This window comes from Thermobia domestica, chromosome 17 (assembly GCF_964235325.1).
Source record: "Thermobia domestica chromosome 17, izTheDome1.hap1.1, whole genome shotgun sequence".
Lineage (NCBI taxonomy): Eukaryota > Metazoa > Arthropoda > Insecta > Zygentoma > Lepismatidae > Thermobia > Thermobia domestica.
This window is the reverse complement of record NC_137470.1, coordinates 151,637,343-151,652,017: the sequence shown is the minus strand read 5'-3', so window position 1 is coordinate 151,652,017 and position 14,675 is coordinate 151,637,343. Positions and strand designations below refer to the sequence as shown.

Genomic DNA, 14,675 nt, shown 5'->3' with positions numbered 1-14,675 from the left:
AGGGTAAATAGTGAGTTCTCAAAAAAAAAATCTGAATTTTTCCCCTATTACACATTTTTAGACAATGTGTTTAGTAAAGTAGCTACAGGTCATCCCTATTTGTCGTAGGATCATGGTCTGTACGGTACCACTATCATTGCGCTGTCATGTACCTGAGGAGATAAAATTCCAAGAAAGTTAATTTTTGAAAATTTGAATTTTCCACTTGTCTTTATACATTTTGGGTGGGAATTTCTCCCCTGAGGTATATGATAGGGACATGCAAGTGATACGATTTAAAACGCTGGTCCATTACAAACAAAAGGTACAAACCACAATCCTAGAATAAATAGTATTGGTGCTAGAGCTGATTTACTAAATTTCCCTCCCCATATTTGGGTAATAATTACTAATGTATTGTTATTCAATAAGCTCTAGCGTCAAGAGTGTTCATTGTAGGACCATGGTTCGTACCTCATTTTGTTTGTAATGAAGTAACGTTTCGAAGTGTACCACCTTAAAAAAATACTGTATTCTGAAGAAAAATAAAAGGTAAGAGCCATCGCACTAAGCTTTGTTGCTCCAGTTCCTTAAACTAAATCATATTATGCTGCTGCTATTAGTGAAACATTTTCTTCTGAAATATGAACAAAATTATGAAGCCTTTTCGGCTCTAATATTAGGTATTGAAGAGTATTTGATACTTTTTCTTGTCTGCCAGTTTGACTTTAAGCAACCCAAACAACACATTTCAAAATGTATAAATGTCAAGAACTTGATATCATAGTTAGGCAACCAACGTGAGACTTATGAGATGCTAGTTGTGTCAAAAGAGCGAAAATTTCCATTTTCTTTCCAAAAGCCGATTTTTAAAAATGAAAATAAAGCACGTCTCAAAAATCCAGATATTTTACATCTCATAAGTATATCCGGTATATTAATACAAAGTGCAGTTCAATCTATGTATTGAAACATTTGAAGATTAATGTGGTGTGAAAGTAAAATAAGAAAAGTGTGCGTGTAGGTATATTGTGAAAATCTGTTGATCACTTTAGAAAAAATTGTTTGTGGTTGTGATATGTCTTCAGCCTATGAGCTCTGGAGAGTGAGAATGTGGCGTTAGTGCCGAACGTATACGGAACAATCATGTCGTACTATTTAGTGACTAATTAATAGTAAACTGTACTTCATACGTAGCCCAACGCAAATCAAATGAGGTCTACTAGTTTTACTAATGTATGACTCTTGTGTTGAATGAATGCATTGGGTGGGTGAAAAAGCTGTTTTTACTTCAAGTAAGTCTAATATTTTAATTTTTCAAATGTATAGCTGTTTTCGTAAATTACAATTATTTTCTCATACACACGAAAAAAAATACATAACAGTAATATTGTAAAAATTAGTGGAAATTACGCGCTGTGATGAGGGGGAGGCGCCGTTGAGAGAGGGGCGCAACAGAAAGACTTGCCCCCTCCTATATTTGAAATGTTACGCGGCTGTGAACAACGATATAGGAGAGAATGAGCTCGAGGTGGCAGAAAATGTCGAAATGCTTGTCCTGCCTAAAGGATTTTTTTTCGAAGATGAGACATATATCAATGGATAAATCTCATTAAGTTGAATAAATGAAACGCTTGAATGTAAAATTTAATGCATAGTTTTCGAGAAAAACGAATTTCTTTGTGAACCTAAAAACTTATGATGTACGAGAACCATGACATTTATTGAGGTGAAACATATTGAAATATATATATATACCCTCAACAAGTTCTTCATTATGACACTACTAAGATGAAAGTACATTCACAGTGCGCCTACTAATTTTTAAGACTGTTATTATCAGAAAATAATGCAGGAGACAATTATCTTGGTTGGCTGTTAATCTTCAATATATGGCCCTCCTTGTTGTATACGGGCAATTGCATGGCTGTACAGTTTCTGGATTCTTTCTGGAAGTCCTCTTGTCCGACAGTACTGAGTTCTTCGTCATAGCACTTTGGATGTCCAAAATTGAGTCAAGATGTTTTCCTTTCAATGTCATTTTGACCTTTGGAAACAAGAAATAGTCTGCTGGAGCCAGGTCAGGTGAGTAGGGCGAATAGTTGAAACATGTCAGCTGTTTTTTTTTTCCTCCAAAAATATCTGTACTTTAATGGCGCTATGGCTGGTGCATTGTCTTGCAAAAAGAACCAGTCACCCGAATAAACCATCTTGTTCCACCATCTTCTAAACAGTATCCTTACCAATATCAAGTCCACCGCAATCATCCTGAGGGACTTACAACGATTTGCAGCCAGCTTTTTCCGCACTTTTTCAACAACTTTGTCAGTTCGAACGGTTACCGGACGGCCAGGTCTAAGTTTGTCAGTCTCTGCGCATGTGTATGTTCAGAGAAAATCACTCATAGTATATGAAACGGTGAATAATACGCTTGTATCGGAAATACACTTACTGAATCACTGAACTGTATGTACCTGGAATGCTGTTGTACATCAGCAAGAAAGGAAACAAAGAAGCCATCAAAATGAAATGAAATCTTTCAACTGTAGGTCCCACGACTCTGCGTCTAGGCTAAAGGAGACGCTAGTGATGAGAATGAAGTTAGAGGAAACGGAAAAACTCCGAAGAAACTCCGTTACAAAGACCACTTGGTGCTAACTAAGATACAACCAGAGATCCCACGCACTAGAGGTAAACTCTCTATCACTGAGCCACCGCGGCCCCCAAGGAAGACATCAAAAAACACAGAACCAGGAATATTTACTGAAGGTGGTTCTTGGTTTGATCCCAGCCCGTGCCAAGTGGGCTTTATGTTGGACAAACACCATGTCCGGGGTGTTTTCTTGAGGTTCTCCAGTTTTCTACCACTTTCTTCATTCCACCATTTCATTAATTTTTCATTATTACCGTCTCCTTTACCTAGCCAGCATGACCGTGATACGTAAAACTTAAAGATTTCATTTCAATTCTTACTGAAATTGAAATAGTAAAAATCTCTGTGTCGACGTATAAGATGCATTCCATTTTTGTACTTATTATAGAATGAAGAAAGTGCGTCCTATACGCAGCCAAATTCGGAATGTCCATCATACGTATACAGAAAATACTTTCCGTCATGGCAATACTTGCCAGATAATTACTAACTAACTAATTAACTCTATGGCCTATGGAACCCGGAGGTTGAATGACACGTTCACAAAAAGCTCTCCATTGACTTCTATTCTTAGCCAACTGGATCCAGTTTCAACTTTATATTCCTATTTCTGCGAAATCTATCTTAATATTGTCCTCCCATCTGCGCCTAGGTGTTCCTAATAGTCGTTTTCCGATTGGATTTCCAGTTAAAACTTCGAAAGCGTTCCTACTTCTTCCATTCTGGCAACACGACTGCCCCACTTGAGCCTCGCAGAAATGATGGCTCTAACAATGTTTGGTGAACGGTTTAAATTATGTAGTTCCTCGTTATGAACTTTCCGTGATTCCCCGTTCCCGTTTCTTTTGGGTCTGAATATTCGTCTCAAAATCTTGTTCTCAAATACTTTCAGTCTATGTTCTTCCCTCAGTGTAAGCGACCATGTTTTGCAACCAGACAGACCCACAGGCATGACTATCATTTTATATATTTTAAGTTTCAAATTCCTCGACAGAATTCGCGACAAAAAAAAAATAATAAATAAATAAATAAATAAATAAATAAAAAATAAAATAAAATAAATAATAATAATAACACGAGTTCCCTCCTTTTAATCGACATTTAACTTCGTGAATATCATTTTGATTACAAGATAATTACAAAAAATTAAAATAGTGAAATACATTTTTATACTATTTATTGTGTAAAATTACAAAAGAGCGATTTCGTTTCTATAAATTAACAATGTTCTGTGTACATAAAAACATGATAGTAAATAGATTTCACAAAACCATTTCTTTTTCCTAATACAGATTATGGATTAGTTAAATCTGTACAATTTAGAAAAAGACATTTATAAGCAACAGATAATGAAATCAATAACTCAACGATATTCACATGGACACACGAAATTTTAATTTATTTCAACAGTCTTTTATGAGCTCAAGAACTAAACTTTAATCTTGCAAGTTTAAACATCTTAAAGGTTGAGGAAAGGTTTGTTTTTCTTTCATGAATTGAACAGAAGCACAAAAATTTGTTCAAATTTTCAAAAAGGGAATCGGAAGGAAGTATGGCCACATGTTTCTTCAGGTTTCATTACATCAGGTAGCTCAGGAGGAGACGAATACGGAGTGATTTCCAAAGGCTCAAATTCGCCATTGTCCAATCTGAAAAAAAAAGCCACAACATTATTAAGCCTTCTTCTACCAAGTGGAGTAACTCAGTTACCCCACCGTCAGATTTCCTGAAAAATTTTAATGTAAATATTTTAGGAGAAAAGCCGGTCTCTTATATGTTGTTTACTGGAATAAAAATCGAACACAGTATATTTATTAATGTACTAATTACTATTTAACTTATATCAAGAAATATATTGAGAACAACACTGTAAAATGTATATCTTATGAAAACAAAATCAGTATCGGAACTAAAGCTATGTCGCTGTATGAACCATCTCCAATTACACAACAGTACCATCTAAAGCAGAAGACAGTGTGCCTGTTGTTGGCTGCTGATGACTTGATGAAGCACTCCGCTGTTGCCACATCACCCCAATAAGCAAAAGCCATAGAGCTGGGGAAGTTCATGGTTGTGCGATAAATTGCAACACAGCATCAACTCCACGTGTTTCCAGATCAGCGAGGATAAACAAGTGGGTTGGGCCAGGCTGGGAGTAACAGCATTGAAACTTTACGAAAAAGTATTGGAACAATAGTGTGTTAGGATAGGTTGTGAGTTAAGGTTAGTTTAGGTAACTTGAAAGTAAGTAACGTTTCCATTTCAATAAAAGTGTCCACTTCATCCCTTGTACGCTGCTCTATTGCTATCCTAAACTATATATAAAATACATGAACTGACATAAAATAAAGAGGCACTTCCGGTTGACGTGGAAAGTTGAAATTTTGCCTTAATTGTAGCTTCCCGGGACTAACCCACACCAAAATTACCAAAAGTGAATATTTTTAAGGGATCTGAAGGAGGAATGAAGAATTACCTCATGTTACTTAAATGGACGTTATCTTGGGATACAAAATCTTATCTTTTAGATAGTTAAAATACCTAAAGAACTTTCAAGTTAGATAGAATTGTGGGTTTAAGAGGTGCGAGGCTTTAGGCCGAGCAAACGCTGGGGTTGGAGCCTCCAGCTAGCCAAAGGCCAGTCTATATCATAAAATTGAAAATGACTAGGTTTGTGACTCCTACTCTCTTGAACTACCCGACCGATCTCAATCAAATTTTCAACATTGATAAGCGTCGGGACTGGAAGTGTTTTTATCATTTCACGTTGACGCTAGAGCTTAGGGAGCGGGAAGGCAGAAGGAGATATATAAAAATGAATAAATCTTAATAACTCTTGAATCACTAGACCGATCTCTACCAAACTTTCAACACAGATAAGGTGCGGGCCTGGGATGATTTCTATCATTTCAGGTTCACGGTTCAACGTAGGGGAGGGAGAAGGGGATATACATATACATACATATATATATATATGTAAAAAAAAGAAAATGAAAGTGACTGTCTTTGTGACTTCATCACTCTTGAACCACCCGACCGATATCAATCAAATTTTCAACATAGATCAGGTTCGGACCTGATATGCTTTTCATCATATCACTTTGACGGTGCAACTTCGGGGAGGGGAAGCAGAGGGATATATATATATATATATATATATATATATAACTCCGACCAACACCCGATCAAATTTTTAACAATGGTGAGGTTCGGGCCTGGGATGATTTTTATTATATCACTTTGATGGCGCAACTTAGGGGAGGAGGAGGCGGAGGGAGAGACATTTATAAATGACCGAAAATAACAGATATTAGTGTCGAATCCATAGTTTTCGGGATCACTGAAATCAACAGTGACATATCCGATCCCGTTTAAATCCCAATTCAGCACCACAACTTGGAGGAGGAGGAGAAAGGAGATATATATATGAAAATGAAATCTTCAAGTTTTACGTCCCACGGTTATGTCGGTTAGGCTAAAGGAGACGGTGATAATGAGAAATGAGTGAAATGGTGGAATGAAGAAAGTGAAAGGAAACGGGAGAACCCCGAGAAAATCCGCGAGCACGGTGTTTGGATATATATATATATATATATATATATATATATATATATATATATATATATATAAATGACCGAAAATAATTAATATTAGTGCCGAATCCATAGTTTTCGGGGTTGCTGAGTTAAACAGTGATACTCCCCATTCCGTTTACGTCCAAATTCAGCCCTGCAACTTGGGGAAGGGAGAGGGGGAGATACATAAAAATGATCAAAGATGACCAATATTAGTGTCGAATCCATAGTATTCGTGGTTGCTGAGTTGAACACTGACACTTCCGATCCCGTTTACGTCCAAATTAGCACTGCAACTTGGGGAGGGGAAGAGAAGATTCATAAAAAATTATCAAAAATGACCAATATTAGTGTCGAATCCATAGTTACCGAGGTCACTGAGATGAACAGTGACACGTCCGATCCTGTTTAAATCCAAATTCAGCACCGCAACTTGGGGGAGGGGCAGGAAGTATATTATATATATATATATATATAAATGATCGAAAACGTCCAACATCAGTGTCGAATCTATGGTTTTCGAGATCGCTGAGGACAGTGACACTTCCGACACATGGTGAAGGGAAAGGTGGAGATGTATAAAAATCAACGAAAATGACCGATATTAGTGCCAAATCCATAGTTTCCGGGGTTGCTGTGATGAACAATGACACCTCCGATGCCGTTTAAATCTAAATTCAGTGTCATCACATGGGGGAGGAGGAGGGAAGAGAAATATGAAAATGATGGAAAATGACCGATATCAGAAACCGCTTTAGTAATAGTAAAAACTAACTAACGGAACATGTTTTTTCCTTCATTTTACCCAGCGAAGCGAGTAATTGATGCTAGTGATTTTATATTTGTTGTTAACTACAGACTGTAGCAGGAAACAAGACACTATAACTGAACGTTACATTTAACCTATGTTACCTGAAAAATAAAGTGAAGTAAGCCAGTAAAGGGTGAACCCCTCCCGTTTTGTAGAAAGTGGTAAATTTGAACCCTTTTTAAAATTTCTAAGGAAACAATATAAAATTCTCGTTACTACCTACCTAAGGTTACTACTCCGCGGTGGCTCAGTGGTAGAGCGTTCACCTCTGGTGCTAGGGGTCCCGGGTTCGATCCCAGCCCCCGCCAAGTGAACTTTGTGGTGGACAAACACCGTGTGCGTGGGTTTTCTCGGGGTTCTCCCGTTTCCTCCCACTTTCTTCATCGCACCATTTTATTCATTACTCACCATCACCGTCTCCTTTAGCCTAACCGGCATAACCGTGGGACGTAAAACTCAAAGATTTTTTTCGTCACTACCTACAAGCACGGCATGTTTTCTTTCTGATTTCAGTGAGTCATCTCTTCTTTCCTTTTCTTTTTCACGTTTTCCCTTCCCTTTACCTATATCATGTAGTGGCCCGCTCAGTATTTCAAATCAAACTGGCTGTAAATAAATTTAAAAGGGCCAGCAGAGAAACACAAAACAAGATTTGAGTTAAAGTCCTAATTCTTGTTCAAAATAGTCCTTCCCCTTTTAGTTCAAGGTGAACAACTCTTTATATATAAACTTTTCCCGGTTAATTTTATTACAATATAGCTGAAATACACATTCTTCGCATAGGGGCTGTATTGGAAAGTCAACGTCCCAGTGAGGGTATCACCATTCGTCTCAGCGACCGCGAAAGCCATGGATTTGCCACCAATATCGGTCATTTTAGATTATTTTTACATGTCTCGGTAATCTCTCCCCTGCAGATGAACTCCGGCCCGCATACAATGGTAGCTGAATTTGAAAGTTATCGATAATAGAAGTGTCACGATTGACATCAGGAACGGCGAAAACTATGGATTTGACACTAGTATTGGTCATTTTAGATTATTTTTACATGTCTCGGTAATCTCCCTTCTGCAGGTGAGCCCCGGCCCGCATACAATGGTAGCTGAATTTGAGTTATCACTAATGGAAGTGTCACGATTGACATCATGGACGGCGAAAACTATGGATTTGACACTAATATTGGTCATTTTGGATTATATTTACATGCCTCGGTACCCCCTCCCCCGGTGACTCATGGCCCGCAGCCGAATGGGGTGAATTTGGAAGTTAATACAATCGGAGTTTCACCATTGATTTCAGCGACCGCGAAAACTATGAATTCGACATTAATATCGGTCATTTTCTACTACTTTTACATGTCCCGGTAAATGCCCTCCCCCCTTGAGACCCCCTGGTTCAAAATTTTTAAAAAAAACGCTTCGTCTTGGTCTGGGGTCTGGACCAAAGTACATTAACTCTCCGTCCACTCGTCTGGTCTCCAGGCCGCACACAGACTGACACACAAACACTTTATTTTATATATATACAGGGTGTTAATGAACTATACCGACAAAGAGGTGATTCCTCACATTAAAATAAGAGAAAAAGTTCATATGGACCTATGGCGAAAAGTGCATAGTTTCAGAGCTAGGGCTGTCCAAAATCCCGAAAAAGCCAAATTTCAAGAGGTTTATTTAGAATTCGAGAGACTGTGGATGGTGGTCCTTATCAGCGTAAAGGAAGTCAGGCATACACAAGCCAAAAGTGCATATTTCATCAATTGTCAATAGGAGTAAAGAGTATAATTCTCAGGGATGTTTTCAATAGAGTTTTCAGATATACCCTGATTTCAAGAAGGGTCCAAAGTAAGCAGGAGGAAAACCTTGACAACAATGGACATCCAGTGCTTCGGAGGGAAGTTGGAAGTGTTGGGAACCGGCAGCTCCATGTTTCTTTGTGTTCGGAATAACGTGTGATGGTAAGTATTTCGTCACGGCATATTTCACGTTCTCTTCACTTATAAGCGTGAAAGAAAACATTGTACCATGCGATTTCCCGAGTATGAGAAACCGTGCTGCTGACGATTCTTAACACTTCCGACATCGCGCCTAAGGATTCCGTGTTCACTGCTATCAAGGCTTATCGTTTGCCTACTTTGGACCAATCATAAAGTCACAGCATATCTCAAAATTCGGTTGATGGCATGTCTGGGATTTTCAGCCTGCAGGAAATAATCTGTACACCCATTGAACATTAATGAAATATGCACTTTTGGATTGCGTATGCGTGACTTCCTTTATGCTGATAAGGACCACCATCCACAATCTCTCGAATTCGAAAGAGGGCCTCTTGAAATTTGTCTTTTTTTGCGATTTTGTACAGCCCTAGCTCTGAAACTACGTACTTTTCGCCATAGGTCTCTATGGAGTTTTTCTCTTATTTTGATGTGAGGAATCACCTCTTAAAGTTTGTTGGTATAGTTCATTAACACCCTGTATATATATTTAATACTTTGACGCCTCTAATTATGAAGCCACGAACTTGCACACAGTAAATAACTAGTCACAAGAAAATAGATTTGGAAAGAAATATTCGCGACTTCAAATATTCGCGACAGAATTTCTTCAAATATTCGCGACACAATTTCTTCAAATATTCGCGACTTCAATATCTGAAAAATAAATAATGAATTTCTTTTAAAGGGTTACGGTGGCTCAGTGGTAGAGCGCTTACCTCTGGTGCGTGGGGTATCTGGTTTGATCCACGGCCAGGTAAGTTTGTGGTGGATATAATCGTGTCCGTGGGTTTTCACGGGGTAGTCCGGTTTCCTCCCACTTTCTTCATTCTACCATTTCATTCATTTCTCATCATCACCGTCTCCTTTAGCCTAGCTGAGATAACCGTGGGACGTAAAACTTAAAGATTTTTCATTTTAAATGTCTACTATTATAGTGGATGAATCTATAGTCCCTACTAACTATGCTAAAACTGAAGTTAACGCACCTGAGCTTTTCTTCTTGTCAATCCAAAATACCTTATCTTTCTAGGTACGTTTTTTTCAAATGAGCATACCTTGAGATCATCTATAAATAAACGATCTTTGTAATGTTGCCATTGTACTGTACCATCTTGATTTCAAATTGTTATTCTATTGTTATGTTACAAATTGTTAAAATGTTTCAGTGTAAAATGGCCTAGTGCTGTATCTGAAACCTATTATAAATAAATAAATAAATAAATAAATAAATAAGATAAACAATAAGTAAAACAAAATCTATATATAGCAACAGTGCATCACGTTGTGTAGGCTTCTATGATGCAAGTAATAGATCTGCTAGCCTGCTTCCGAAATATCACTAATGTCTTCATTTCTGTACATAGGGTGAATAAGTTCATCTGGACATATAAAGGGCCCCATTACTTTCAACAACTTAGGGCCCCAGTAAACCGAAATCCGACTCTGCTATTCACCATTATCAAAATTCATATACCGATTCCAAAATATTTCCACAGAAAAATCAGAGAATTCAACGAGAACGACACAAACTCCTTTTCAATTCTCGAGTGTTGGATTTTAATTTAGACTCTCTTTCAGCATCGAGGCCACAGCAAATGTGAACCTACATCTTAACGCAGCGTTTCCCAACCGGTATGCCGTGAATGGGCCACTGGTGCGCCGCGAGGAATCGAAACAAAATTATTAATTTTATAGCAATCAAATTGCAAAGCCTATTGAAAATTGTATATTTGTATTTCACATTAATATGAACCTCTACTATGAATCTACAATTTTAAGTTTCATACCGTGTTACTGTTCTGTACATTTCTAATATTGAAAAAAGTATTTGTTATCATTGTTATGACCATTATTGCTTCTTTATTGTTGCAGACTATTTCGTAATTTGAAAATTTAAAATATCATTCAATCCTTTCGACAAATTACCTATATTTGTGCTTTAAAAGTAAAAGAGATTGGTTTGTTCGTTCGTCATTTAGTGATCTTCCTTCTTAGTAAAAAGGTTGGATACAGTTTTTAAAAAGAAAACGTATTTTTAAAAACCTGAGTCCAATATTTCATTGCAATTGTTTTCTATTTTTAAATTAGAATGAAAAATAAGCATAATGATTTACCAGCGGGAAAAAACAGTGATCGAGATTTCTTCTCTGTGAGAAGATCAATAATCACAAAAGAAAATACCACTGTGTTTTGTATTTACAAATAATAATATCTATAAGTGTGCCGCGAGAATCCAAGTAACACCCGTAGTGTGCCGCAAGGTGAAAAAGGTTGGGAAACGCTGTCTTAACGTGAGATTCAAACCACATCAGCTCGTGCTGCGAATGGAACCCAGGTCCGAAAGAGCTCTAGGCCTCAGGTATTGAGACAACAACGGCGTCATAGCGACCTTCAGTCCAATCCATTGTCACATGATTTGAGAGCCATTTGGTGAGAAATTTAGGAAACCCGAATTACTTCAAATTTGTGGGAAGGGGGGAAATCGACACACCCTTCCGAGATGGTAATCTCTCTATCTACTAAACAAATATTCTAGAATAGGCCAGGCACTATATGGTATTTTTAGTCTTAGGAAGAAATGAAAACGAAGTACACCTGATATGTTTTGTAGGAACGACTGGTTGCTTCCTCAGTTTCCTGACTCTCCAGATATCCTTTCCTATTAATAACTATATATAAAACTAAATAAACTGACATAAAATAACGAGTACTTCCAGTCAGGGTGGATTGATTTAAATCACTTGATTTTTTTAAATAAAAATCGTTGATTTAAATCGAATTCCGAAATAAATTAATTTAAAGCGGAGTGGAAATTAATTTAAAGTGGAAATCCCGTTTCTGTTCTGTTATTTCGATTATGGAAATTAATAATCATAATACAATGAGACTCAAATGTACAGTATAGTATGAAAACAAAGTGTCATGCAGAGGATGATTAGGAAAAATCCTGTTTTAAACAGTTAATGGAGCAATCCTGCTTTCTTCTTTTCGTAACATTGGGTTTAGGTTTTAAAATCGTTAACTATTCCAACGGGGAAATCACCATCGACATTTAAGACGAAAATCCTTTTTTGTTCGTGTCTGTTTGTTTGTTCCCAAATAATAGGGCGTATTTAGAGGGGTCCTATCCCCTCTCCAAATTGTCCTTTGTTAATTTTATAACTTTAGGCGAAATTTATGTATTTCATGCCGCAAGCTAGTTCTGAGTTTTTTAAAAATAGGCCCTTGAGAAATATCAGTAACTTTTGTAAAAAAAAAAAAAAAAAAAAAAAAAAGTGTCATTTTGATAAACGTTGCTGTACTTTTTCCTTAATGCTTAACCTTTTAAATTATATCACCTATTTTTAGGTGATAGGGTAGAATCTTCATTATTTGATTAAAAAAGTACCAATAAGACTTTTTACTTCGTTTTCTTCAAGACTGGAGGCATTTTAGAACACGTTACATACACTATGTGATCAAAAGTATCCGGACACCTGGCTAAAAATGACTTAAAACTTCATGGCGTCCTCCATCGGTACTGCTGGAATTCAATATTGTGTTGGCCCACCCTTAGCCTTGATGACAGCTTCCACTCTCGCAGACATACTTTCAATCAGGTGCTGGTAGTTTTCTTGGGGAATGGGGGCCCATTCTTCACGGAGTGTTGAACTGAGGAGAGGTATCGATGTAGGTCTGTGAGACCTGGCACGAAGTCGGCGTTCCAAAACATCCCAAAGGTGTTTTACAGCATCTAAGTCAGGACTCTGTGCAGGCCAGTCCATTACAGGGATGTTATGGTCGTGTAACCACTCCGCCACAGGCCGTGCAGTATGAACAGGTGCTAGATCGTGTTAAAAGATGCAATCGCCATCCCCGAATTGCTCTTCAACAGTGGGAAACAAGAAGGTGCTTAAAACATCAATGTAGGCCTGCGCTGTGAGAATGCCACGCAAAACCACAAGGGGTGCAAGCCCCCTCCAAGAAAACACGACCACACCATAACACCACCACCTCCGAATTTTACTGTTGGCAATACACACACCTACAGATGACGTTCACCGGGCATTCGCCATACCCACACCCTGCAATCGGATCGCCACATTGTGTACCGTGATTCGTCACTCCACACAACGTTTTTCCACTGTTCAATCTTCCAATGTTTACGCTCCTTACACCAAGCAAGGCGTCGTTTGGCATTTACCTGCGTGATGTATGGCTTATGAGCAGCCGCTGAACCATGAAATCCAAGTTTTCTCACCTCGCGCCTAACTGTCATAGTACTTGGAGTGGATCCTGATGCAGTTTGGAATTCCTGTGTGATGGTCTGGATAGATGTCTGCCTATTACACTTTACGAACCTCTTCAACTGTAGGCGGTCTCTATCAGTCAACAGACGAACTCGGCCTATACGCTTTTGTGCTGTACGTGTCCCTTCACGTTTCCACTTCACTATCACATCAGACACAGTGGGCCTAGGGATATTTAGGTGTGTGGAAATCTCGCGTACAGACTTCTGACGCAAGTGACACCCAATCACCTGACCATGTTCGAAGTCCGTGAGTTCCACGGAGCACCCCATTCTGTTTTCTCACGATGCCTAATGACTACTGAGGTCGCTAATAATGAGTACCTGCCAGTAGGTGGCAGCACAATGCACCGAATATGAAAAACGTATTTTTGGAGGTGTCCGGATACTTTTGATTACACAGTGTATGCTTTCACGCCTTTCTGTGTTGAGGCATAGTGTGTGATGACGTCATAAATTTAAAAAGATATTTTTTGTTATGCGTATTATTATTATTATTATTTGGCGGGTTACATTTTGCATTCAGAAAACAGGAATTTTGCACACTCGTTCAGTGCACTCCTTAATAATTTTCAGATCTCTGCGTGGAAACAGCGGGGTCCAGAGGGGCAAAAAGGTTTAAAAAAGGATATTTTTAACAAAAAATAGCTTTCTTCGTGATTTTCCCGCCTCAAATGGAGACATATGAATGGTACCGTTTGAAAGGCTGTTCTATTCTTAAGAAAATGATGTACGTACTATGCTCCTAGGACTGGATGTCTCAGGAAACTGTTACCTGAGATCCTGTTTTATACGGGAATGAGGTATTTGGGGAATATTATTTTTCGCGGGCTTACTTCTGCACCTCAGATTGAAATTTTGCACATTTACTCAGTGCACCCCTCAGTATTTTTCAAATTTGTTTCAGATCTCTGCCTTAAAACATGGGGAGGGGTCCACAGAGGTAAATATATATATATTTAAAAGAAAATTCATTTTTTCGTGATTTACCCGACCCAGATACACGATAGAGACATTTGAAGGATACCGTTTGAAAATTTGTTTTATTCTGAAGAGAATAATGTAAAAATCATGATCCGAGGATAAATAGGAATGTCTGAGGAAATTTTTATATTACATCCGGGTCATCTGGGGGCATTGTGGGAATGTTCTTAGCTCATTGTTAAATAGTTTCCTCACCCTTACTACTCAAGATAGAAGCTTGAAGTTTTGTACACACATTTAGTACACCCCTTAATATTTCCCAGTTGATTTTGAGATCTGTGCGTTAACATAGGGGAATCAAGAGGGGATCAGAAATAAAAAAGCCGATTACTCAAAATTTCCCGCTTCAGGGACATGATAGGGAAATGTGAATGTTACCGTTTCAAAAG

At 38.1% G+C, this 14,675-nt stretch overlaps 1 protein-coding gene across 8 annotated transcripts in view; it reads right to left on the bottom strand.

Annotated features, from left to right (window-relative positions):
* Positions 1-3,792: 3,792 nt before the first annotated feature.
* LOC145674415 (elongin-B-like) overlaps positions 3,793-14,675 on the bottom strand; it is an 86,799-nt gene continuing 75,916 nt past the window's right edge. For all 8 annotated transcript variants that reach the window (XM_081744449.1, XM_081744448.1, XM_081744444.1 and 5 more), the window contains one exon: positions 3,793-4,281. In XM_081744449.1, coding sequence (XP_081600575.1) covers positions 4,161-4,281 — 121 coding nt within the window. In that variant the 3' untranslated portion in view covers positions 3,793-4,160. The remainder of the gene's footprint in view (positions 4,282-14,675) is intronic.